This window comes from Musca autumnalis, unplaced genomic scaffold (genome assembly GCF_047663935.1).
Source record: "Musca autumnalis isolate F117 unplaced genomic scaffold, ASM4766393v1 scaffold_2, whole genome shotgun sequence".
NCBI classification, from domain to species: Eukaryota; Metazoa; Arthropoda; class Insecta; order Diptera; family Muscidae; genus Musca; species Musca autumnalis.
The window spans coordinates 75,332,542-75,360,087 of record NW_027411755.1 but is presented as its reverse complement, the minus strand read 5'-3'; the positions used below and the strand labels follow the sequence as shown (position 1 = coordinate 75,360,087).

The following is a 27,546-nucleotide window of genomic DNA, read 5'->3' as shown; positions in this document are numbered from 1 at the left end:
TTACGAAATCCACTCGATTTCAACTGTCAAATCCATAGGTTAAAAGTCAAATGAAATCCAGATGAGATTTCATTTGACGTTTGAGCTATGCAATTGACAGTTGAAATCGAGTGGGTTTCGTATATGTAAACATATTATTAAAACGCAATATTAGTTTTGTTCGATAACCTAAAAAATTTGTACAAACTTTTAAGCTGGGTACACATTGTCAGTTTTGAATGACAGCTTTGTTGTTGCTTGCTAGTGTGGCCGTTCAGTTTTGTCATTCATCATGCAACCACCAAATATTTTGTGGTTGCTGGACGGTTGGACAGTTATCGATAATTGCAAAAAATCGTCATTCAAAACTGGCAATGTGTACCCAGCTTAAAAGTTTGTACAAATTTTTTAGGTTATCGAACAAAACTAATATTGCGTTTTAATAATATGTTTACATATACGAAACCCACTCGCATACGCAAATAGGCTATGTTTCATACGAATTCTCAAGCCTGCAAAAATTAGTATTTTAGTATCTTCCCAATTTTATTTTCTTTACAGTTTTACAAAGAAATCACGTAATTTTTGGACCACGTTCCCCAACACGTTGCCGCAATAATTCTTTCATCACTTCACCATCAGCCACAACATCTTTTTCAGCATGTTCATCAAGTATTCTACGCAGTTCTTTCTTTACATCTTGAATACGTGCAGAATTTTGCGCCGATATTGATAGTATACGTTCAAAACGTATTACTTTTTCTGGTCTTATTTCTGCGGGACATTCGTGTAGTTTGGTTTCCAAGTCTTTTATAAAAGGTTTTTGGGCTTTTAATATTTCAGAAGATCCTTCGATGTCCATTTTATTTAACAGCAAAACACATGGTTTGTCTAGCAGTGAAGGGTCATATAGTTCCAATTCCTTGTTGAGAGCATAAATATTTTCCAAACAATTACGACGTTCATGTTTTGGACTTAATTGAAAACCAAAGATATCAACCATAAAAAGGAGAAGGCGGGTGCGTTCAATGTGTTTTAGAAATTTATGACCCATACCAAAGTTCGCATGGGCTCCCTCAATTAAGCCAGGCAAATCGGCTATGGTTATTGATCTTAGATCCGGGTATTCCACTGTGCCCACCTGGGGTCGTATTGTGGTAACTGAAATCGATCGTTATTTATATGGCATAACAATTTGTATAATAAAAAAATAATTTGTTACTTACAAGGATATGATGCAATTTTTGGTTTCGCTTTGGATATGGCTTTTAAAAATGTACTTTTACCGGCATTAGGAAACCCAACCAAACCTACATCAGCAATCAATTTTAAATCTAAATTAATGGTTTTATGTTCTCCTGGCTTTCCCAGAAAGTTGGTGCCTGTACAACCACCAACTCCTCCTCCTGCGGCTATACATTTGGCACCGGGTTCATTAAGATCGGCTAAAAGTTTTCCATTATCGTCATATATCTGTACTCCAACAGGTACTTCAATCTTCTCATCAACTCCTCGTCTTCCCAGAATTCTTATTTTGCTACTATCCTCACCACTTGAAGCTGCAGCTTTCTTTTCTTTTAAACGTTGCGACAATTGTTTTAGGGTTACACCCTCCTTTGCCTCGAGATACACACATCCGCCCTGGCCGCCAATGCCACCATATTTGGGTAAACCATTTCCTCCATGTCCTCCTTTCACTGTTAAACGTAGTGTATCTAAGAAGACATTTCGCATATGAGCGCGAGGAGCCTGTCAATGGTACAAAGTGTAGATTTTAGCATAGATTTTTCTTAAAAATGGAGTTGACATACCTTTTTAATTGCCTTCAATAAAAAACTAAATAACTGTACCATATTTTTAATTTATTTTTTAAGTCCTTTTCATTACAATCCTCCTTTTCTCATCTCGTTACGTGCTTTTCTTGGTAACAATTCACTTGTAAACAAAAAACAGATGTTTTCAAATAACAGAAATAAAAGGCGATTCACACAGCATGATATTGCGGTTCGTATCTCTAAATAGAGTTTTACAATCTAGTTCATTTGAAAGATCCAGTTCAATAGCTCAGCTCTTTTAAATGAACTAGTTCAGTAATCTAGTTCACAGTTCACTATCCAGTTCAATTATTCGGATCATTGATTTTTTGCTCCTATCCATAGAAGACTTTTTTAGAGAATCCCATCTATAGAAGACCACTTTGGATAGGCTTCTATTTATAGGCTTCTATCTATAGAAGACCCTCTTTGACGCTCAGTGAGTTATTGAACTATAATGAACTATATCGATATATCTAGTTCATACGCTCTTTTCAATGAATCGTTCAATTGAACTAGTTCGTTCATGAACTATACAACTCTATCTCTAAAGCAGCGATGACCACAGAAATACAACCAAAGCGAAGACATGTATGAACGTATGAGTGAAAAAAGCAACAACCACATTATGTTTTTGTTTGTTTTCATTAATCTACACTGTACTTGAAAGAGAGAGGCAAATGCAAAAACAACTCAGTGGGCGCCCTCACTATACGATCTAAGCAAAGAAGCTCGTCCCTGCTCTAAAGCCACACATTGAAACTTTCATACGAAAATCCATTATCCCTCTCTCTCCCAAAAGCAGTGAAAGTATCGTATGAAAGTTTCAATATGTGGCTTTAGAGTATGTCAAAGGTCACAATAGAGTGATTTCATGAAATAAAGCCATGAAATCATTCGTCCTTGGTCATACAAGGGTGGTTTCAAGCAATCACCTGACTTATGCCATGTTCATACCAGCATTTGAATAACGTAGTTCGTTCTCATAATTACGTACACGAATTAACCCGTTCATACGACATGGTACACAATTCATAGCAACATGATTCATATTTTCATACTTTTTATTTACTGATTTTAAGAAAGTTTCAGCCAAAAAACGAGTAAAATTAATTGATATGAACTGAAAAAATATTTGTCATTTTTACAGATATCTATTCAATATTAAATTTTATTATTTTCATTCATGTTTTCTATTTTTTCTCACAATTTTGGTGTTTTCAGTATATTTTAAAATTGTTCTATTTTAAAAATAAACGAGAGTCCTACCAAAATAACTTTTTGGTATACAGACTTTCTGGTAGGCATTTGATTTTTGTTTCTAAATTTGTACGCGAATTTAAAACGATGGACAAGAATTGCAGCAGTATTAAAAGAGAAAAGAAAATTTGCTATGATTTGAATGTATACTAGTGGTTAAACCGTTTACTTTTCATTTACGTTTTGCAGTTTTTCTAAAACTATTTGGGTTTTTAATAAAATTTTAAATTTTATATTTTTTCTGTCATAATTAATTTATTTCGATAAATTCTCTCATTTGATAGAGATGGGACATATTTTATCGTCGTTCTGAGAGTAATTTAAATTGAACAATGTACAACAATCGTTGTTCGTTCTCAAAATTTTGTATGGGAAATGAAGTAATTGTATCGTAATTTGGGGTCGAACAACGAATAGAGTGCGAATTACCGTCAGTCTGAACAAGGCATAAAAGAGAAATGGGAAGTACTTGCAAGTAGTTTTAAATTGCGAAGTTATCGAACATGCCTATTATATGAAGTTGTGAATCCCCCTTATATTTCATGTTTACTTTTTGAGCAGACAGAATCAGCTGACAGAGCACGTTTTTTTTTGTTCAATTTTTGTAAATAATGGAGCCTGGAATTTGTTATAGTAAACCCGAGTAAATATAGACTAATTATTTTGAAAAAATATGATAAATTTACACGAGTATCCTTAGATTCTTAGTGGAAGAAGTGAAGAAGCCAATAACTTCGGACGATGACAACAATAAGAGAAAACACAGCGAGTCTGGTGGGACAACAAGCGAAGCCGGCAATGATGGTGATGCAAACAAATTCCAAAAGAACAACAAAAAGGAGCGCAAACGAGGACAGAATAAGGTACATATGTATGTAATTATACACTACTCCACAATGGGGTATTATAAGTTTGTTTTTCGAAAAATTCATGTAATACCGCAAAATATTCGTCGTAGAACCCCCATGTAAGTAATTCATGGGTGTTATCATGAACTGCAATTCCCCGTGAATTTTTTCACTTTTTCCCTAAGTTGTAACGGCGGAAAGACAAAATTCACGGGGAAATTTCATTCATGATAAACACCCATATCTCGACGAGATAAAACGATTTTGAGATGTCTGTCCGTCCATTAAAAATTGTACGCACTCTACAGGCCGCAATTATGGACCAATCTTCACGAAGTTTTGTATGGAGGTCGGGTTCAGAACTGAATAGCATTAAGCTCGGATCGGTACCAAATTTTTTCCACATGTAGGTCTCGTTACCCTGATCAGAAATATATATAACATTTTTTGCGGAAGTCCATACTTCCCTAGATATGGGCCTCCGAAGTTCCGAAAATTCCCTTGTTAAATGTCGGCTACTTAGAGAAAAATTTTAATTTAAAAGAAAATGTTGCTCCCGTTCCCTAGATTGGCTCCTGTCCATAGCAGAAAGTCTTAAATCCCCTGCCGAAGACCGGCTATATAGAAAAAAATTATAATTTTATCCGAGCTTAATGCTTAAACTCAACTTGCTCCATTGTAAGTACGGTTTAGGTTTACGATAAAGAATATGCCTGCAATTGTAGATAATGGTCAGATAATATTTAGAGGTTTAAATGGACCACAACTTTTGTGTGAAAATTGGTAATGAGTATAACGACTACATCTTTATTGCTGATCTTTAAAAATAAAATACCCCAGAAAACTTCTAAAATTGTTGTACTTCCATAGAATCGCCCAGTTTTCAAAGATGATCGTGCCACACATCTGTGCAATACCTTGATTAATGGACCCACTGATAAGAAATGTTCTCTGGAAAATTGTCGTTATGTCCACGATTTACAACAGTATTTGGCGGTCAAGGGTGAAGACTTGGGTGAGAAATGTATTATATTCGAAACAAAGGGATTTTGTCCTCGTGGTGTAACATGTCGTTTCGCCAAATCACATTTGGATGAAGAGGGAAGGAATATTAAAGCGGAGCACTATAAAGAAAACACTCCGCCAACTACTTTCAATGGCATCACGTCGGAGTTACAAATACGTTTGCGTAAAAGGCAATATGATTTTTCCAAATGTAAGAAATTAATAAAGCAAGCTGAATCAATAAGGGACAAGAGAAAGTCTGAGAAGCAACAAGGAAATGGTGATGTTAAAGAGATGGGAGAAAAAGAACAAGTGGCAGAGCCAGAAAAGGAAGAGATTGAACAAGATATTACAGAAAATGAAAATGAGGAAAAGGTGCAGGAGGAAGCCGTGGAAAAAAGCACACCTTTGGGTTCCTGTGCTGATGAGGAGAGCAATGGCAGGGATGCTGTACGAGTAGCACCCATAGATTTTAGAGAAAAGTTAGTATTGTCACCCTTAACAACAGTGGGAAATCTACCCTTTCGCAGAATATGTAAGGAATATGGTGCAGATATAACATGTGGCGAAATGGCTTGTTGTGTACCCCTTGTAAAGGGTATGACCCAAGAATGGGCTCTAAGTAAGCGTCATGAATCTGAGAATATATTTGGTGTCCAGATTTGTGGCAATAATCCTAATATTATTGCTCAGGCCGCTCAACTAATGCAGGAGACAGCTAAAGTTGATTTTATTGATTTAAATATTGGTTGTCCCATTGAATTGATATACCAACAAGGCGGCGGTAGTGCCCTTATGAGACGTACTAACATACTGGAATTGACAACCAGGGCTTGCTCAGCAATGAATCCCCAAATACCATTTACTGTGAAAATGCGTACGGGCATCTATGCAGACAAAAGTGTGGCACATGATTTGGTGCCATTAGTAGAGGAATGGGGAGCAGCAGCAGTAACGGTAAGATGAGTTTTCCTTAATTGTTGAATTTTGTAATTAGTTATCTTTTCATTTAGCTACATGGCCGTTCAAGGGAACAACGTTATACCCGCAGTGCCAATTGGGAGTATATAGAAGAATGTGCTGCCAAAGCTAAAAATATGCCCATTATTGGTAATGGAGATATTTTAAATTTTGAAGATTACACAGAAAAAAGGGTAAGAAATATAAATAAATTTTGGGGGATATAATATAACTAGTGTCTTTTATTTTTTAACAGAAAATTGCCCCCCATGTATCATCGGTAATGATTGGCCGTGGTGCATTGATAAAACCCTGGATATTCCAGGAAATCAAAGAGCAAAAACATTTAGACCCCACCTCTACCGAACGCTTTGAAATGATGCGTAAATATGTTAACTATGGCTTGGAACATTGGGGTTCAGATACCAAAGGTGTTGAAAATACACGACGTTTCTTGCTGGAATGGCAATCGTTCCTGTATCGTTATATACCATATGATTTAATGCTACATCCTCCACAAAAAATCAATCAAAGACCACAAACATTTAGAGGTCGTGATGAAATGGAAACTTTGATGAGTTCACCGAATTCACAAGATTGGGTGAAATTAAGCGAAATGTTATTGGGTCGTGTACCTGAAGGTTTTACATTTGTACCCAAACATAAAGCTAATTCGTATTGATGTTTATTTTAGATGATTTTAACATGTAGATGAGTTATATAAGTGAGTTTTTTACAATGCATGTATTATATAATATATGTTGTTTATATAAGACTAAAACAATTGTATAGAAATAAATAAATCCAATATTGTACTTTATTTAAAAGACCTTTGGAAAGGCAAGTATTGGAAAGTTTCAACATGTATAAAAAGAGAGAAGAATCTTCCTATAGAAAAATATATTTCATCTATAAAGGGTGCTTCTATAGACTTTTTCTGAATGAAAGGGCCCTTAGAGCCTTTCTGAAAGAAAGGTTGCTACTATAGAACCTTTCTGAAATAAAGGTTGCTTCTATAAACCCTTTATTAAAGAAAGGGTGCTTCTATATACCCTTACTGAAAGAAAAGGTGCTTCTATATACCCTTACTGAAAGAAAGGGTGCTTCTAAAGACCCTTACTGAAAGAAAGGGTGCTTCTACAGACCCTTTCTGAAAGAAAGGGTGCTTCTACAGACCCTTTCTGAAAGAAAGGGTGTCTCTTAGATCATTTCTGAATGACAGGGTCCTTCTATAGACCCTTTCTGAAAGAAAGGGTGTCTCTATAAACTCGTTGTCAAAGAAAGTTTGCTTCTATAGACCCTTTCTGAAAGAAAGGGTGTCTCTATAAACTCGTCAAAGAAAGTTTGCTTCTATAGACCCTTTCTGAAAGAAAGGGTGTCTCTATAAACTCGTTGTCAAAGAAAGTTTGCTTCTATAGACCCTTTCTGAAAGAAAGCTTGTCTCTATAAACTCGTTGTCAAAGAAAGTTTGCTTCTATAGACCCTTTCTGAAAGAAAGGGTGTCTCTATAAACTCGTTGTCAAAGAAAGTTTGCTTCTATAGACCCTTTCTGAAAGAAAGCTTGCTTCCATAGACCCTTGCATGGCTTATAGACATCCTTCCCAAGTAGATTTCTAAAGAGAAAAAAAACGTTCATCCATAACTTTAATTATTTTTCAATTTTTATTTTTATAAAAAATGTTTTTAAATTAATGAAAATGAAAAAAGAAAACGAAAAACATAAAAATACGAGTCTTAAAATAATCACAATATTTGTGTGTCTGGGTTTTTGTGAGAGTTAGGTTTTTAAGCCTTTTGATAATAACTCAAAGCTTCTTCTACATCCAACTTGGAACCCAAAAAGATGGGTGATCTTTCGTGAATCTTCTGTGGCACAATATCCAAAATTGGAATTTTACCATTGCTGGCCAAACCACCGGCTTGTTCCATCAAATAAGCCATGGGATTGCACTCGTACAACAAACGCAATTTACCATTTGGAGCAGATTTGGTGGCAGGGTAAATGAAGATACCACCATATTTAATGGTACGATGGACATCAGCAACCATAGAACCAACATAACGAGCGCCATAGGGTTTGCCCTTGGTGGGATCTTTTTTGGCAGCAATATAATTGAATACGCCGGCTTCCCAATCGGAGGCATAACCTTCATTGATGGAATAGATTTTGCCCTTTTCGGGGACACGCATATTGGGTTCGGTCAAGATGAATTCACCAATGGCAGGATCATAAGTGAAACCATTTACACCAGAACCAGGTCCCAAACTCAAAACAATGGCGGTGGCTGAGCCATACAAAGCGTAACCGGCAGCAACAATCTCACGACCAGGCTGCAAAGCATCTTGCACTGTGGGGACACCTTCCGTTTTTTTGCGGAAAATGGAAAAGATGGAACCAATAGAAACCAAACAATCAATGTTCGAGGAACCATCCAAGGGATCAAAGCAGACAATGTATTTGCCCTGAAAATTCAAAAAGAATTATAAGAATTTTTGTTAAAAGGGAAGAGGAAGAATATTTCACATTTAACCTACCTGTCTTTCGGTTTCGACTTCAATAACATTTTCATTTTCTTCAGAGACCATCAAGCAAGTGGTGTAGGAAGATTTCAACATGTTAATGAACAATTCATTGGACAAAACATCCAATTTCTTGACTTCTTCTCCCTGAACATTGACATCACCAGCAATACCGTGCAATTTGGCAATACCAGCCTTGCGTACAGCCGAAGCAATAGCCTTAATCGAGGTTTGAATGCAATTCAAAAGTTGTGACAAATCTCCAGTGGCATTTTTGAATTTACGCTGTTCCTGTAACACAAAACGTGTCAAGGTCATGGCGTTGGAATCGAAGGCTTGGCCTTGTTGTGTCATTTCGGCTAAAAAGGCGGGAGGGAAAAATAAATACATAAAATGAGTACAAAGGCTAAAATGGATTTCAGAAAAGTAATAGAATTGCAGCTAAACTCAGTGTAAATCAAGACAAACAGGCAAAAAAAAACACAGGTGCATACATATAAAATTGCAACAAGTTTGCGGAAAGAGTTACTAAAGAAATACATATTTTACATTTTTTAATATGAATTACAGCTTGTTTCACTATGTCGAACGAAAATGAAAACGAAAGAAAAATAAACTAAACTCGTGTATGATTTTTAAATTTTGTAGTTGTTTTATGACCTGTTTCTCTAAGAAGATTCGAATTCAAATTCGTTCGAATTACTACTAAACTCCTGTTGTTGTAGAAAATGTTTGTTTGATTGAAAACAAAAATGATTAAAATATTTTTCAAAAAACAGAAGTTTGGAAGTAGTTCGAACGAATTTGTATTCGAATCATCTTAGGGAAATAGGTCATAAAACAACTACAAAATTTAAAAATCTTACACGAGTTTAGTTTATTTTTCTTTCGTTTTCATTTTCGTTCGACATAGTGAAACAGACCATTAAAGAATACACAAAGTCAATATTGCTATGAAAATCAAAGTTTAGGTGTTTTTCGTTCGCAATAATTTTCTTTCGACATATTAAAGCAGGCCGTAAGTTTACTTAATTATGTGCATAAATAGCTAAAAAATTTAATTATAAACTTAAATAATAAAAATAAACTTAAAAAAATAAAAACATTGGCAAAACGGTTATAGGCTTTGTTAGTAAAAGTAAAGAAACATAAATATTTTTGGAATAGTTAACATGCGGCTAAAACAACAACTATTGTGCAGTTTCAAATTTTCTTTTGAAACTTACAATCTTTGGCTGCCATTTTCAGAAGATATTGATTTTCCTAAACCTGTTTGAAGAATTAATATAAAGTGTATAGTTATTCTGATATATAAAATGGGGTTTTCAAATTGTAATTGTGTGCAAATATTATAGTCTAGTGAAAAACAGGTCTATATAAGGTCGGACCAACATAAACATATGTCATGACTACTTTTGACAATAAATTTAAGATATTTTTAATAAGCACGGATCCCAAACACTACAAAAATTCAAGAAGGCATTTTTTTCTAGGCAGCGATAGGTGCCCCCACCATCTTCGAATAGCTACATCAGATCAATCACCTACTTATGGCTATATCACACCATATGATTTTTCACATGTCTGTATATTAGTATACCCAAAGTGAGAACATACATGTGAAAAAACGTATGGTGTGATATAGTCATTAGCTGGAATAAAACAACAATTAACGAAACTTATACAAAGCAAAACGAACAACAACACGATCGGCCCTCACAGCAGTTGGGACCGACGCAAGGATCAACTTGGCCAAGGACTGTTACCTCCCCAACACAGGAACAAAATTATGTATACTTATACCCTTTTATTTCCTTACACCACCGCTATACAATGGTTTTCTCCTAACTAAGCAGGTTGCCCCGGCCTGCCTGCTAAGCCTCCTGCTCACATACTCCGGGGTCATTGAAAGCAACTCAGGTCCAGCAATTTATGGGTGTCCAAGTTTTAGGTCCATGTTGCCGACGACTCCAGCCAATAATGTCACTCACTCCTCCTGCAAATGCAACTACAACAACTCACCCCCCGTTACATATCCACCCACAGATAGCCCCGCGTCACTAAAGACGCAAAATGCAATCAGTAACCCAAACGCTAAACTTAAAATATTACAATGGAAGTCCAATGACCTCAAATGACTTCATGGACAGGTAAGTCATCCTAAAAGACCAATCCGAGAGAAAACCAATAAGGAAAGGATCAAAGTCGGAAACCACCACAAGTGGTGGTGCGAGCTATATCCAAATCTGGACCGATTTCAACATAATTTGGCTAACTTCTTTCCAATGGTTATTCCATCACACAATCCAAATGTTATCAAAAATTATTTACACGCAGCTTGATTGGTGTACCAAATACCTCAAATAGGGCGAAAATATATAGGGAGCTATATCTAAATCTGAGCCGATTTCAATATAATTTGGCAAACTTATTTCTAGTACAAATTTGGTGATATTTTCCAAATTGCATCAAAATTGGACAGTATTTTCGTGTTTGGTGAGATATATGAGAGCTACATCCAAATCTGAACCGATTTCAAATTTCATCAAAATTGAACAAACGTAGCGTGATTGGTGGACCAAATACCTAAAATCTGGCCAAATCTGAACCGATTTTCACCAAAAGCAATAGTGTTCTTCCTATGGCGAAAAAATGATCTTCCCCAATTTTCAGCTGAATCCGACAATAAATGCGACCTGCACTCTGTCACAAAAATACATGGACGGACATGCATAAATCGATTCAGAAAGTGATTCTTTATATATCTAAAAGGAACTATGGGTCTATCTAATTTCCTTTTACATGTTATATACAGATGCACAAAGACATAATACCCCTTACAATCCAAAACAAAATAAAGCACCCTCGAAGCTATGGAAAAAGGCACAAATTTGACAGCTCCACACCGATTATGGACGCGTGAATGACTCAATTCAGACGCAGAGCTGGGAATTGCTCGATGACCTTGGGGAAAGTGCGGCTCCAGGTATAAGTTGAAAAAGTTCAGACGCAGAGCTGGGAAAGTGCGGCTCCAGGTATAAGTTGAAAAAGTTCTAAGCAATTGGGACGGAGAGGTGTCCCCCTCAGTTGCTCAAGGAGATGCAACGTCGATCGGTGCCGACAGACCTGTCCTTCAAAGACAGGACGCCTTGTGGATGAGATGTGGATGAAGAGATTATTCCCGGGAGAGCAAGGACAGACTCGGCTATAAAAGAGCTATAAATTGTTGCTCCAAATTTGCTGATAAAATACATATTAAATTTTTCCCACTAATAAATTAAAGTTGGTCAATAAAATATTAAAACAATGACTATGGGATTAAGAAATTAAAAGGGGGAATTCCGGGAGATACGGTGTCTGCGGCATATCCAGCCATCTTGACTGCATTGTTCCCTAACACACGGTCGCATTCCACCAAGGTGGAGAAGACGATGGCACAGACGAAGAAGCCGCGCAAGGCGCCAGCTCCGCCTGTATATGCTGCTAAATCTGCTGGGGGAAAAAGGAGTTGCAAAGGTTCTGGGGACCTGTAAAGCCTGTAAAGGTAGCCCGGGACAAAAACCCTCCAAACCTTCTAGTGAGAAGCCACTTGAGACACCTAGACCTGCGAATCATTGATAAGTCTGTTCCTGAAGGCAGAATCTGTGAGAATCATCAAAAAGTCGCCTGAGGAAGCTTATCACCTCTCACGAGGTGGACTGTCACGGCAGAAATTTTCAAGGGTGTCAAGGTCATTAACAATCGAAAGATTTCCTTTTCCAAACAATAAATTGCTCTGGCACCCCTCAACAATAGATAGCGTACGGCTTGGACATTCAATCGTTCTACAGCGTGTAGTCGGTAAAACCGACTACATTTCGCCAATCCTGGACTAATAATCCCTGATAGGAGTGAGTGGGCGGACAAAGCAGATAGCTTACTATCTACACTGATGTACTAGGAAGATGGAAGAAGGTACGGGTGCTGGTGTTTATTGTGAAGAACTGAATATCAGGCGCTCGTAAAAACAACTGAAGGTCGTCCCTTCTCTCACTATGTAAATCAGAGTTCAGAATAGCTGTAGGGGTTATTGCTGGCCACTGCAGGATTACATCTATGACAAGTAAGTGGAAGGACAACAATATTGAGTTTTGCAGGATATCTGAGCATGTAGTCTTCCATTGCAATAATTGGGCACTTTCTCTGCTGGAGTCCTAGACTGGCAGTTAAATGGTATAAGCTGTTTGATGTTCATGTGATGTTATATTTCTCTTTTATATTTCCTCCATAGACCCTGCAGCCCTGTTAACTTATTGCAGGAGCCTCAAGTGGCTATGTGGCGGTTCATCCTATACTCAGAATGTTCAATGAACCCCCTTTTTCTTTCTGACTTTTCTTTCTGACTAAAACCATTATTTCGATGAGGTACATTTTTGATCGTATCAAAGTGTATTTACTTACCCTCGTTAGTTTAAAGTAAGGGGATAAAAAACAGTGTTTCATAGAAGAGGCAGATATTTAATATCAAACTACTTATATTCTGTTTCTCTAAGACGATTCGAAAACAAATTAATTCATATTACTACCAAGCTCTCCTGTTAGGAGGCGAATTTACTTGCCGCAAGTCTCTGTTTGTAGAAGAGACACGTAAGGGGAATGGACGTGGAGAAAATTTATCATATAGGCAATTTCTTTTATATTTTTTGTAATAGACATCATTTTCAAGGCTTGACAGCTTGTTTGTATAGACGCAGGCGGCAATTTTAAAATTGCCGTATGTAAATCTCGGACTAATTATACCCTCAGCATTTATGCTAACGAGGGTATATGGCAAATAACAAAATTCCTTTGCAATTCCATTTGAAAAAAATTAAAAAAAATTTTCGCGAGCACATCTACGATTTTCGGTATAGAGTTAAAGGAAAAAAATCTGGTTTCAAATCTGCTCGCGTTCACGAAATTGGCCGATGCGCGCAAAAGTTATAGCGGTTTTTATCCTCTTATAAAGAAAAAAATATTTTAAAATTTCTTATTTTTTGTATTGAGAAAATGTAAGCATATATCAGTAACAGCATTTGATATCCTTCCGTAGATGCAACAAAATTTCCAAAATGTGTTTTTATTTTCGCGGAAAATCAAAAAGATTAAAAAAATCTGGCAATAAATTCAAATTATACTAACTCAGAGTCCGTATAAACCTCTAAAAACTAAATTAAAAATACGTACAGAAACTAGACAACGCGTAAAAAAATGTGAAACCAAAATTGTAAACATTGGCTTTATAAATTGCATATTATAACAACAACAAAAGAGAAACAACTCATTGTTGGAAAATATTGTTACAAATATATTTTTTGGTTTGTTTCGAAAAATTAGAAAACAATATTTGAGAGTTATCCAACTATTTCGCTAAAATCTAATACATAAATTAAAGTATTCTGCTAAAACGTTATCAAAATATATGTTTTACCATCGTGAAAGCTTAACTGCTTACTGTGATTACTTATACGGATAGGAAATTAAGAGTAATATTAAAACAAGTAAAAAAGTATCAGTCGGCTTTGCCGACCGAGATATACCCTCAGCCTGTGTATATTGAAACAATTTTTTTTTCCAAAAAACGCATGTATTTAGAGAGTTTTAAGAATTTTGGGCGTTTGAACTGACAAAAATGTTGATTAGGATTTAATATCAAAAGTTTTGCGGAGGAGATATTAAAAAGAATGGATCTCCAGCCACTACATATGGTACCATAGGGGTTTTTTAGAACTTCAGGGATGTTTGCTCAAGAAGTATGAACTTGCCCCTGAAACAACTTTTACCATCGCAATTGAGGCAGCAATGCAAGTTGCTTCAACAAAAATCAAAGTGATTCGAAAGCAGGTCTTAAAGTGAACATGTATCCGAAATTTTGAGTGGGAGGTACCGGATGGAGTGGACAAATATAGTCCATATTTGAACCTGATCTATATCTGGTAGATATATTAGGATGTGTAAAGTATGGACCAATTCGGCCACTCTCTTCAAGAGTTATCGTACGCACAATTTTTCCGAACATTTTTGAACTTTTGTGGGGGAGGTACCTGAAGGAGTGGACCGATATGGCTTATCTTCGAACTTAAACTATGTTTGGACAAAATATTACTAAGGCCAAACTTTGGACCGAATCGGCAGACCTGTTCGATAGTTATTTTGCCCTCCAACCTCCTCACACGGTGTCATAGGGGTTTTTTGCAACTTTCAGGCTATTTTCTCAGGAAGTATGGACTTGCCCCTGATGAAACTTATACCGTCGTATGGAGGGCAGTGAATACAAGTTGCTAAAGCAAAAATCAAAGCGATTCGAGAGATGTTCCTAAACTGAACTTTTCCAAAATTTTGTGTGGGAGGTACCCGACGGAGTGGACCGATTGAGTTCATATTAAAACCTGACCTAAGTCTGGTACCCGCTCCACGATGGGCAAAGTATGGACCAAATCGGTTACACCCTTCAAGAGTTATCGTGCGTACAAATTTTCCGAACGTTTTCGAACTTTTGTGGGGGAGGTACCGGAAGGAGTGGACCGATATAGCTCATCTTCGAACTTAAACTAAGTTTGGACAAAATATTACGAAAGCCAAAATTTGAACCGAATCGGTTCATCCCTTCGAGAGTTATCGTGCGCTCCAGCCAGCCAGACAGACAGACAGACGGACGGACATTGCTCAATCGACTCCAAATTGTCTGAAACACATTTCGTCCAAACATACTTGGGGTCTAAAACCATTATTTCGATGAGGCACATTTTGCCCGTATGAAAGTGTATATACCCTTCATAGCCTAAAGGCTGAGGGTATAATTACTATCATTTAAAAGATATGAAAATTAAAAAGCCTGTAACTCGCGAATTAGTTAAAGTCGGTTGATGCGCATCCGATTTTGGATAAAGCGACTCAATCTCTTTCAATATTTATGCATGTTTCGATGTTTCAGTCAGCGGCCATTGTGTGCCGTCGGGTTTCAAAGGAAATTGAATGACAGTTGTAAATTTTACACGCAAAAAATATGTTTTGTAAGAAAATTCACGCATGAAATTTTGGCCTTTCGACTCCAATTACTAGGATGCTGTAAGGAGCACACTCATGAGATATGCACCAAACGGCGTAAAATCACGAGTTCTATAATCGTGTTATGAGTTTAGAATATTATCTTCTTGCGCGTCCGGATTATTAAAAAAATTCAAAAAACCCCGAAATTCCGGCTTCAAAATGTCAGCATCAATTTTAGGTGGATGCAGTGGATATATCGAAAAATCATACACAGCTATCTTATTGCCCATGGAGTATTCTGTGATTCATTCTTTGGGAATAGGTCTATAAAATGTAAGGTTAAGCCAGAAATCGCATGGGAACATAAAAAAACTAGTTGGCTTCAACCCATTTTTACCCATTTTTCTACATTGATGCCAACACAGCTTCCACACAAATTAATTTTAATGGTCGACATTAGGGGATCCCTCCTAAAACAATCCACTTTAAAGAATTGTAGTCATACTTTATAGAATATGTTGACAGTTCGCATTTTTGTTATTTACCATATACACTTTCATACGGGCAAAATGTGCCTCATCGTAATATCTTGTCCAAACTTACTTTAAGTTCGAAAATGGGTTATATCGGTTCAATAAACATCTTCCTAGAATATACGAAACCTGAAAGAACAGGTCTTAATGGTCAAAATAGCAAAACAATAGCGATTTTTATCCTCTTTTCTAGGATTCTGCTCCATAGATATTAAACCGCTCAAAATTCAAGAAAACAATCAACCACAATAGCGTTGCAAAGGCATCAATTAACAACTTTCTGGAATATGCGAAATGTCTATGAACCGTTCTTAATGACTCCGTTCCAAAGATACGCAAATGCCCAAAAATTAAGGATACCGTCAACCACAAAAATGTACCTAAGATTTCAATAAACAACTTTTTAGAACATATGAAGATTCTAGGAATGATTCTTAAGGCTGAAATTCACGAACAATTATTTTTTTTACATTCCCCCTGCTCTGGTTTGGAAATAACAAACTGTTAAAAAACTCAAGGAAATTTGAAAGGTTTGTTATTTACGGACCTGAAGAGGAAAGAATGATCTAAAATAATCGAATTTTGAGCTTGAAGAATCGTTCCTAGAATCTTCATTTGTTCTAGAAACTTGTTTGTTGAAATCTAAGGTACGTTTTTGTAGTTGACTATATCCTTAATTTTTGGGCGGTTGCGTATCTTTGGACCAGAGTCAGAGAAAAAAGTATATAAATTGGATATTTTCAAAAGATTTTTGCTATTTTTACCATTAAGAACCGTTCATAGACATTTCGCATATTCCAGAAAAATGTTTATTGAAACCTTTGCTACACTATTGTGGTTGGCTGTTTTCTAGAATTTTGAACGGTTTAATATCTATGGAGCAGAAGCCGAGAAAAGAGGATAAAAATCGCTATTGTTTTGCTATTTTGGCCATTAAGACCTGTTCTTTCAGGTTTCGTATATTCTAGGAAGATGTTTATTGAGATCTGAGGTACATTTTTGTAGTTGGTTGTATGCTTCAAATTTGATCGGTTTGAAAGCCGTATAAGAAAACTTGAGAAAAAATTTTAAAAGAAATTTGACCATGGTAATTTTGACCTTGCAGATGAAGCTTGATGGATTGTCTGTTCACAATTTTTGTTCTTTAAGACAAGAGCTACAACTATGCCTTGAAGATAAATTCAATTTTCCTAATGGTTTGGAATATATATTCCTGACTAAATGACCCTTTTTACATCAAAGCCTCAAACCTTTGGAGGCCTATAGTCGCGAAAGTTGATGAGATAGGGAAAAACGGCGAGACACGTGTCTTCTCATTTTTGGTATTCTATCACACTGCGGTGTCAGAATATGGTTAATAATTTTCGTGTTGCACAGTGTATTCGGACAATTTGTGCGCACGTTATCTCTTGAAGGGAGTAACCTATTCGATCCACACTTTGCATATCGTGAAATTTCTACCAGACATAGATGAGGTTCCAATATGAACCCAATTGGTGCACTCCTCCGGGTACCTCCCACACAAAACTTCGGAAAAATTCAGTTTAGGACCTGCTCTCGAATCGCTTTGATTTTTGTTGTAGTAACTTGTATTAACTGCCCCCCCAAGCGACGGTATAAGTTTCATCAGGGGCAAGTCCATACTTCCTGAGAAAATAGCATGAAAGGCACAAAAACCCCTATGACACCGTGTGTAGTGGTTGGAGCGCAAGATAACCGTCGAACGGATCTGTAGCCTTCGTAATATTTTGTGAAAAATAAGTTTAAGTTCGAAGATAAGCCGTATCGGTCCACTCCTTCAAGTACCTCCCCCACAAAAGTTCAAAAATGTTCGGAAAATTGTGCGCACTATAACTCTTGAGACCGATTGGTCCATACTTTACACATCCTAATATTTCTACTAGATATAGATCAGGTTTGAATATGGACTATATTTGTCCTCTCCTTCGGGTACCTCCTACACAAAATTTCGGATAAGTTCACTTTAAGACCCGTTCTCGAATCACTTTGATTTTTATTGGAGCAACTTGCATTCGCTGCCTCAATTACGACGGAAAACGCCTTTTCAGGGGCAAGTCCATACTTCTTGAGAAAAGAGCCCGAAAGGTGTAAACAAAACACCTATGACACCATATGTAGTCGCTGGAGAGCTCGAACCGAATACTGCGTTCGTCCACAATTTGGGTATCGTAATATTTCTTTCAATATTAGATGAAATTCGAAGGTGGTGCTTATAGGTCCACTACTTCCGATACCTCTTCCACAAAAGTTCGAAAATATTTGCTCCAAATATTTTGTCCAAACGTAGTTTATGTTAAATGTGGGACCTATCGGTCCATCCTTTGGGCACCTCCCACACAAATGTTTAAAATTTTTGTGTGGTTAAGGGTCAGTTCGAGGATCCTTTGGAAATTTTGACCGAAGGTTTTCCTAGTGGCCCTGTTTGCAGCAATATTATGTTTTTCGTAGGCAAGTATGGTACAAAAGACCTATCTAACGATATCCCCCGCAAATTTTTGAGCTTTAATCCAATCCATATTTTAAAAACCCCCCTAAAAAAATGTTTTTTTTTTTTGGGAAAAAAAGTGTTTAAATCCACACAGGCTGAGGGTATATATCTGTCGGCAAAGCCGACTGATACTTTTTTACTTGTTGTAAGTTATTTAAACACAAAAATGAATCAAATATTTTTAAAAAAGTTTGGTAGTAATTCTAACGAATTTGAATTGTCTTAGAGAAAAGACCCACTAAATTGTAATAATAGTAATACTTTTTTTGTCCTTTAAGAAAGAATTCTGTTAGATAATGTCGTCTATATTCTACAGTTTGTATACCATACAAATGACGGTCATCTTTATGATAAAGTTTTACGTAGTTTCTAAGAAGTGGACTGTGGTTCATTTGTTGGCTTCCCTGACAGCATGTACAACAACATTTCGTCCTCGTCAACAATCCCAGCCAATATTAATTACATTGTTCCTGCTTCGAAAGGCTTCCTCTGCGGCAGATCCCGCTTTTTAATCATCCATGTGAGTTAAAACAGCGATGTTGGAGTGTTAAAACTGTTACACATTGATTGCAGTTAATTTTTCTCTAAATACAAACTCTTTTACTAAAAGATCATCGGGCCAGAATGAACTACTCATTAATGTATCGAACCATTTAGCAGGAACAATAATTTTAAAAGACGAGATATCACGCGGTTTGAAGGAGTTATACTTAAAAAATTGTATGCCATCATCCGGAATACTTTATCAGTCGTGATATTCGCATGCAATCTGGATATAAATATGCTTTTACGCGGAGCGACAACTATAAGTTGATCAGTAAACAATGGGATAGTTTCAGTTAAATCATCGAGAGATACAGGGGGTATGTTGTTATTATCTGCAGGAACAGAATTTTTAACGATAATGGCTGAAGGTTTATTAACTGAATTGAAATTATCATTAATATCGTCAGGATTATTAATATCTGCAGTAACAGATTTTTTGTTAGGAGGAGGTTTAGTTACTATATCAGAAGGATTGTTAGTATCTGCAGGAACAGACTTATCCTTCGATGTGTTAGGAGGAGATAGGGGTTGTTTATTAACTAAAGCATTTGATTTATGAGCCAAGGTTGTGCGGGGGGGGGGGGGGGGGGAGGGGGATCGGAGAACATAAACTAATTTAATTATCCGAACTTATACCAGAATTATCCCCAACAGAGACCGACAATTTCTTCCTTTTTGGAGAACCATCGGTTAAAATCTTCTTCAAATTTAGAAATTCAGATTTTGTTTCTTCAAATAAACGATGAAAATTTATTTCTATGTCTCTACATGCCGGACATGACCAACGAAGACCTTTGGACCTATCCGTGATGTAGTCATACTGTTTACCATTAAAACCAGCGCACTAAAAGTGTGCATGGTCATCGCATAACCAGCATGTAATTAGACGTTCACTAAAGTTTCTAACAGTAAACTCTTTATAAAGACATGCCATTATGATAGGACTATATTAATTAAAACAGACTGAAAATATGCTAGATAATAGAATTGGTAAGATAATACAATATTCCTTCAGAATTTTCTTCGTTATTGGGTTCTGATCATCACGATTAAATCCTAAACTAATGTTAGGTAGAAATTCAATATTCTAAATTATGGGGAAATCATTTATCAATTCTATATTATTATGCCGAACCTGAAAGTCAGGCAAACTATCGGACAATGCATCTCTACATAATTTTTAGTCATTGCTTGGTGTCAAATCATACCATTTCATAATTATTCGTTGAACATTATATGTATTTTTTATAAACATTTATTACATATTTATATTCTCTCGAATACAATACATATGACCTACAAGATCTACTAAGACATTTCGGGATTAAATGCGATCGAAATACTTCTAAACTCCTGTTATTTTAGGACATTTTTCTTTGATTGAAACCGAAAATGAAACAAAAACATTTTCAAAAAAGCAGGGTGGTATTTCGGTCTTATTACATTTCGAATCGTCTTAGAAAAAATACTAATAATTTTAAATTATTCAGAAGAAACCACATTATTCTATACAAAACTTTATTTCAAATTTTGAAACAGCTGACTTTCAAACTCAAATACCAAAGATTCACTTTTTGTTTCAAGGTCATCCAATGATTTTTGTATGTTTTTCTTACTGTGGTAAAATGTATCTCAAAGATTCAACAGTGTGAATTTGATGTTTTTTTTTTCTTTCAAAACACCGGTATTTCATTATCAGTACAATATTTCCAGAGGCCAAGAGGCGAGGATAGACAAACAACATTTCATTTTATGATCGCAAAAACTTGTCTCACAAAAACAAGTTTTTTTATTATTAATTTTTGTTTTTTCGTCAACGTTGTCAAAGTCCCCAAAAATATAGACAAGAATATGTTGCCCTCTATAAACCACCCACCCCAACACCATCACTTTATATCTTGAACCGATACGCAATATTTATGTGTATGTATGCTTATCACGTCAATTAATTTATTTATATCTAATCGTCACACACGTGTTTCTAAACTAATTTGGAAAATCTTCATCGAATATTATATTTTTTTCTTAAAATTTTAATAATTTTGTAATGACATGTTTTTTTCATTTCCATCACAAATTGTTATTATTTTTTAAGTCATTTTTTTCTTATTTTTAAAAACATATTTGTTTTAATAGGTATATTCTTATCAATGAATAATTACTTTATTATTGTTTACTTACACTTACAATGTTTGTTAGTTTGATGTTGGGTTTTAAATAAAAATATTCCACTTTCCAACTGTTGCTGTTGGTTGAACTTTTTGCTAGAAGGGGGTCTGTTGCCCACGAGTCAATACTCCAGACTGAATAGTTTTTGCTATTTGTTTGAACATCAACAGATTGCTGCTTGTTTGGTTAGTTACCCCCAGCCGCTAGATGGGAGGTATGAAAAAAAACAAAAACTAGAGAGAAAGTGAGCAAAAACTTCTTCTCACACACTCATTAAAAATAAATGTGGCCATGGTTTCATGGAACAATATGAAATATGCGTTTAAAACCGCTAATACATCAACTTATGCGAGGGAAACCAAAAAAGTTTCTGGCCTAGGCCAAAGGGATTTTTCCCGTGTTGATCCAAGAAATTTCGAAAAATACGAATCAAAAGACGTTTATATGATGGATCCAGGTGACGAATCATGGATCTATGCGTATGAACCCGAAAATAGGAAGTCTATGTCGCAGAACGCCCCCTCCACCAAATACCATCTTCTAGCTATTGAGGAAATTGCCAACAACAAGATTTTCGACAATCTAATGCAGGGTGTGATCCTATTCAGATCATCAGCAGCGGCCTGAAAGGGGACATGATGGTGTTCCACATTGCCCAGTATGCAAACATTGCCGCCATAAAGGATATTGTCAGCAGTATAATACATCCACGGAATAGCGGAAAACTCAAGTTGGTGAGGAAAAGTCAAATTCCTCAACTAAGTTATCCGTTTTTGTCAGAGGTTGGGGCAGCGAATTCGCGATGGAACATATGCTCGAAGTCTTTGGTCGCTATAACTAGAGATGTGATCGAAATTGACAATCTCTTCATGGCCAGACTGACAAAGACTAAGTGATGCACTTCTAAATCTCCAACGGTGTGGGGATCAAAGCGGGAAAGGCGAGGTATGAACGAGGAAGCCTAAGAAAAAGCGAAAAGATATTACCTCCAATCAAACAAGAAAAGGGTGTCTATAATGAAATCAATGACTCCCAAGAAGCCCGTTTACTAGAAGACTAATGATCGAGGTCGTCCAGAGCGAGCGGAACCAGGCGGCAACCATGGCCCTGATGGTGCAAATGAATGCAGCTAAAACACTTATTGGTTTAATCCAAGAACCTTGGACTATTCAGAACAAGGTATCTGGAATGAACCATATATACTATCAACTGTTTTATGCAAATACGGGGTCTCGACCACGAACCTTATGTTTTCTTTTCTCTCCAGAGTTGTCAAGCAAGGCAATATATGCCTACCGTTCGACTCGCGCTACAGCAGATTGTGAGCAAGACAAACAGGTAACGAAATACTAGTAGGCAGCGTTGCTAATTGTTCCACAAACTTCCCAGAAGAGACAAGGGTGACTTCTCTTTCATCACTGAGTGCACCCCGATTCATATTAGCTCCATGATACGGGATCGCCGAGTCCGAACGGCGTGTCTTATGACACCATTTGTAGAGAAATTTTACTTGTCTGAAATACGCAGAAAATGTTGCCAAAATTACTGAGGTGTATTTCGCCACCGTTAAAAATTTGTTGTTACTAGGCCGGGAAATCGAACCCACGACCTTTAGCGTGCACGGCGGGTATGCATGCCACTGCACCACGGTGGCACGCCAGCCTTTTATTTATTAAAATTGCCATAGTTTTGTAGATAGTGTTGAGGAGAGTTATCCCTCTGTAATTGTACCACGGTGGTACCCGTGTATTCGTAAGGTAGTACTTATATTAAAAAAAGTGATATCACAACGTACTGAGTAAAGATCGCCCCAGAAGTGGAAGTGGGGAATTAGCTTTTCTATTGCACCAGTCTGTGCAATACTGACCTATCTCGTTTGAGCCTGGCTCTAATGACCCGTACATGGAATGTATAGGGGTAGAAGAGGTGTGGAACTGCCGAGGTAGAGTTACTTGACGTATACATCCCGCCGATAAATAGCTGCACTCAGGGTTATAGGCCCAACATTATCCCGCTTTTGGAAGGTCATAACCTACTGGTTTTGGGGGACTTTGCTTTCCTGGATATAGAAGGAGCCTTCAACAACGTAAAACTTGAATCCATTCATCTCTCGCTTAGAGCGATCAACACCCCGGAAACCCTGATCTGCTGGATAAAGAGAATGCTGGAGAGCAGGATCATAAATTCCAGCATTGGGGAGTTGACAACAAGGAAGACAGTAACTAGAGGTACTCCCCAGGGAGGTGTACTCTCACCGCTGCTGTGGCTACTTGTGATAAACAATATTTTGGCGGAATTCGACAATCAGGGCATCAAGGTTGTCGCATACGCGGATGATGTAGTTATATGTAGTTATTATGGCAAATTTTTGTCCACAATTTCGGAGCTTAAGCAAAGAGCCTTATCAAAGCTGTCCCGTTGGGCCACCACAAATGGCCTTGGTGTAAATCCAACGAAAACAGAACTGGTATTGTTCACCAGAAAGCGTAAGCTCGGCGACTTCATACCACCAACATTGGATGGAGTGCAGTTACATCTATCTCCTGAGGCCAAAAACCTAGGGAGCTAGGGCCAAACCTTAGCTTGAATCAGCAGGGGAAATTCAGCGACTACTTATCACCAATCCATAGATTTGATGATTTTGAGGTCGTTATCCCTAGTAGAGATGACTCGATCCGTAGTAACCCTCCTCTGGACGGTCTGGCTTTCTATACAGACGGTTCCAAGATGGAAGAAGGTACCGGAGCTGGCGTCTACTGCGAGAAGCTTTGCCTCGAATACTCATATAGGTTGAACAGCGACTGTAGTGTTTTCCAAGCAGAAATCTTCGCGATCAAAATGGCCGCAGAGTTGATAAAAAGTCTGGATGCTGAAATCTTTGAACCGGGGACTATATTCGTTGATAGTCAGCCGGCACTTAAAGCCATCAAATCCCCCAATATCAAGTCTGAGGCCGTTCTTGAGTGTAGAACTGCTTTGGCGAACCTCACTAACGCTGTCCGACTCTGCTGGGTACCGGGACACTGTGACATTGTGGTAAACGAGAAGGCAGATGAACTGGCAAGACAAGAATCTCAATCAACAAGTCAAGCTATCACTGATTCTATCAAACCACCCATATGTCACGTTTTTCGGAAGGTGGAGACGTTCTTTGAAGAACAAGCCAAGGAACTATGGCATAATGAACCAAGGTGCAACGTGTCAAGGGTCATTTGCCCGAATCTTTCAACAAAGAGAACAACTTCACTTTTAAGTTTGAGTAAATCAGAAATCAGGGTATTGACGGGAGTCATTACCGGCCATTGCAACATCCGAGCTTTTATCGGCAAATGGGAGGATGATGGCGTGGACTATTGCAAGCTCTGTGAAGATGAAGATGATCGAGACGATCGAGCATATTTTATGTCGTTGCCCGATGTTAACTCGAAAGCGATATAGATTAACAGGAATACGCTTTCCTCCAAGCTTAACATTCTACTCAAACATGGAACCAACAATCATAAACAACATCATCAAAAATCTGAATTGGCTGGGACGGCGCGACCCATAAGCGTAACTACTTCTCTGACAGTTTTTTCCACCATCGCCAAATAAACCACCCTCTCTTTATTTATTATATCTTCATTCTTTCTTATAATTATTTCATATATTACTACTTTCCAAACCACACCCCTTTTTTCTTTATTTTTCTCTCTTTTCTCTTCTCTTGTCTTTTCAGGTAATTCTGAACCTCTTTTTTCCTTATGGATGATCACAATGGACCGAAAGGTCTCCGAGTGGCGTAGTCAATATATATATATATATATATATATTGACTACACATCCCCAAACCTAACCTAACCTACTAAGATGTAGGAACAAGGTCCTCAAGTCCCTAGTCGGCAGCACTTGTGGTGCCGATATAGAAACCTTGTTGACCACATATAACGCGATAGGTCGGTCTGTAGTAAGCTACGCCCTGCCAGTGTGGTCCACGAATATATGCAAGTGCGGACCAGTCCTATGATAAAATATTCAAACATGTCAGGTTGACATATCATGTCTTCAGTGGACCATCTACAAGAGGAAACAAACATTCTTATAGCCGGTTTCTGTATGTCGAAAGAAGAATGTGTGCGAAAGAAACACGTCCAAACTCTTGTGTGTTTTTCAAATTTGTTTTTTGTTTTGAAGTAAAAACCAAAGGTAGAACTATTTCGGAAATTAAAGTTCGGGCGCGTTTCATTCGCACACATTCTTCTTTCGACATACAGAAACTGGCTGTTAAAGTAGAGCAGCACAATGACATGCTCTTGTTGCAGAACTTGCTCGGATGTTACTGTGAGATCACCATATGGTGGGTAGGACCCCCCACCCATGCATGTTAGGAGAGACCTTCATGGTCTAGAAATATACATAGGTCTAACCAGGGTTTCGGAGTCGAGGTATTTTTGGCTCGACTCCGACTCCGACTCCAGGCGAGTTTTTTTCACGACTCCGACTCCGACTCAGACTCCGGGTCGACTCCGAGAGTGAATTCCTATACCACTAAAAATGAATAAAATGTGCAAAATTTTTTTACTTTTTCCTATATTTTGGCCTATATAGGCTAATGTGTTAGTTTTTCATTACATATTCATTAGAAAGGGCATTGGTTCGAATACATTCGAACATATCAATACTGTGTCTGCTGAATCTTACATTAAAAAATAGCAAAGTTAGAAAGTTTTTGTCGGTTTTCATTTTTTTGCACGAGTATATACTGGACGAATCCTTCAAAATATTTGAAAATGATGGGGCAATATAAATCGTAAGGACTACATGCAATAAAAACTATAAGCAATTTACGATTTAGTGTGCTTAGCCTTAAAAGGAGACCAGTTGTAAAGCTCAATAAAAGCCATTTTTCATGATTTTTTTTTCCGAGAAAACTACATAAATTTTTTTCATCTGAAAGAGAAAAATATCACGAAGGTTTGAGGTTGTCTACGAAACCTTGTTTTTATTAAAGCATTTTGCGGTGCCAACTATATCGAAAACCAATAAACCAATTGTCATATATTTTTTGGCCGATTTCGAGAAAAACAAGGTTTATATGCTGCCTACAAAATAAAATAAATTGTTCCCATCCAACGCTCATACTGAGGCAATATTGTTCCGATCGACTTAAAAGTTTGACCACATATTCTATGCTATTTATACTTTCTCCTTTTTTCTGAAATTTATAAATAGGGATCACCCCTTAAACCAAAATTCAGCGCTCACATTTTGACTTTGGTGTGGAGTGGATAATTTTATTGAAATATTTGAGATATATTGTGTACACCACTCAGCACGTAGGCAGATGGATGTTTCCTGGAACTGAAAAATTAGCAAACGATGAGATTTCGTGCATGAAAATATACTACGAAAATGTTGCTAGGAAAATTTTATGTAGGGTCGGTTCACTAGGACAAGAAATCGATGTTGTCATGTTTTTATTGTTCTTTATCACTTTTACCCGATCCTTTCTCATGCAAACTCTATGATTATGTATTTCATTGAATTTCGTATATGCAATTGATTGTGCAGAAAACTCGGACAGATTCTGTTATTTGAATATCTACATCTAAAGCCCTCATTGAGTATTTAATGAATCCTAGATGAAAGATTCGCCGTTTGTCAGACTTCTGAGTTATAGCGGGATGAATCTGTCGTTAACCAACAACTAATTTATGATGCCTAATTCAGAAGCGTAACCATCCGAATTTGATATATAGTTAATAGATTATGCGAAATTTACCGAAATACATAAACATACGTTTTTTTTTTGAGAAAGTAACGGGTAAAACTGATAAAGGACAATGAAAACGTGACAATATTGATTTCTTGGATATGGGAAACCTACATATAATTTTCGGTGGAACATTTTTGTAGAAAATTTCACAAACATCGTGTGAGAACATCCCCCATCTATCGCAGCTAAAGAGCACCTCAGCTGCCATGAAAAATCAGAGTAGTTTTAGCTCAACTACGCTTGGGATGGTGCAGCCCTAAATTCCTATAGGCAATGGATGATGGCACCGTGCGAAATATCTGTCCATCTGGCACAGGCCCATACGATACACAACATCTTTTTAACTTTCCATCTTTATAACTCCAATAGCTCTGTGGTTACGAGCTATCGAAGCAGCCCAAGCAGACCCAAAGCCAGATTAAGCAGAAAAACGAACCTACAGACATACATATCGTCACCATAAATGCCCGAAGACGTAACCCACAAAACCAAAACTTTACAGGAGAAGCAAAAAACGTTATAAAATTAAAAACTGTTTATGCAATATTAATCTTATGAAGGCGAGTATATGGGATATTATCGATCATTTACGAAGAGGAATTAGTAGTGAAACCAAAAACGCTGAAGTGCTTAGTTTTGA

General features: G+C 37.1%; 3 protein-coding genes across 6 annotated transcripts in view; 1 reads left to right on the top strand and 2 right to left on the bottom strand.

Moving 5' to 3' along the window:
* Positions 1-500: 500 nt before the first annotated feature.
* LOC141392833 (GTP-binding protein 10 homolog) overlaps positions 501-27,546 on the bottom strand; it is a 112,635-nt gene continuing 85,589 nt past the window's right edge. Inside the window, exons 2-4 of one of the 2 annotated variants that reach the window (XM_073965806.1) lie at positions 1,791-1,864; positions 1,206-1,728; positions 501-1,140 (exon numbers count right to left, since the gene is read on the bottom strand). In XM_073965806.1, the coding sequence (XP_073821907.1) occupies positions 554-1,140; positions 1,206-1,728; positions 1,791-1,832 (1,152 nt within the window). In that variant the 5' untranslated portion in view covers positions 1,833-1,864 and the 3' untranslated portion in view covers positions 501-553. Of the gene's footprint in view, positions 1,141-1,205; positions 1,729-1,790; positions 1,934-27,546 lie in introns of those variants that run through there. The other variant, XM_073965805.1, reaches the window with a different exon arrangement.
* Positions 3,602-6,669, top strand: Dus3 (Dihydrouridine synthase 3). Its single transcript, XM_073965804.1, has 5 exons — positions 3,602-3,696; positions 3,754-3,916; positions 4,772-5,863; positions 5,920-6,060; positions 6,123-6,669. The coding sequence occupies exons 1-5, from the start codon at positions 3,665-3,667 to the stop codon at positions 6,546-6,548; spliced, it is 1,854 nt and encodes a 617-aa protein (XP_073821905.1). The 5' UTR covers positions 3,602-3,664; the 3' UTR covers positions 6,549-6,669.
* On the bottom strand, positions 7,510-21,319 carry fbp (fructose-1,6-bisphosphatase). Of its 3 annotated transcripts, XM_073967952.1 has the most exons (4): positions 21,170-21,319; positions 9,613-9,655; positions 8,402-8,745; positions 7,510-8,329 (listed from the first exon to the last, which is right to left on the bottom strand). In XM_073967952.1, exons 2-4 carry the CDS (start codon positions 9,626-9,628, stop codon positions 7,652-7,654), a joined length of 1,038 nt encoding a protein of 345 aa, XP_073824053.1. In that variant the 5' UTR covers positions 9,629-9,655; positions 21,170-21,319; the 3' UTR covers positions 7,510-7,651. The 3 variants fall into 3 exon arrangements, with proteins under 3 accessions (XP_073824053.1, XP_073824055.1, XP_073824056.1); XM_073967954.1 differs by lacking the exon at positions 9,613-9,655 and having other exon boundaries at positions 21,170-21,309; XM_073967955.1 differs by lacking the exon at positions 9,613-9,655 and having other exon boundaries at positions 21,164-21,271.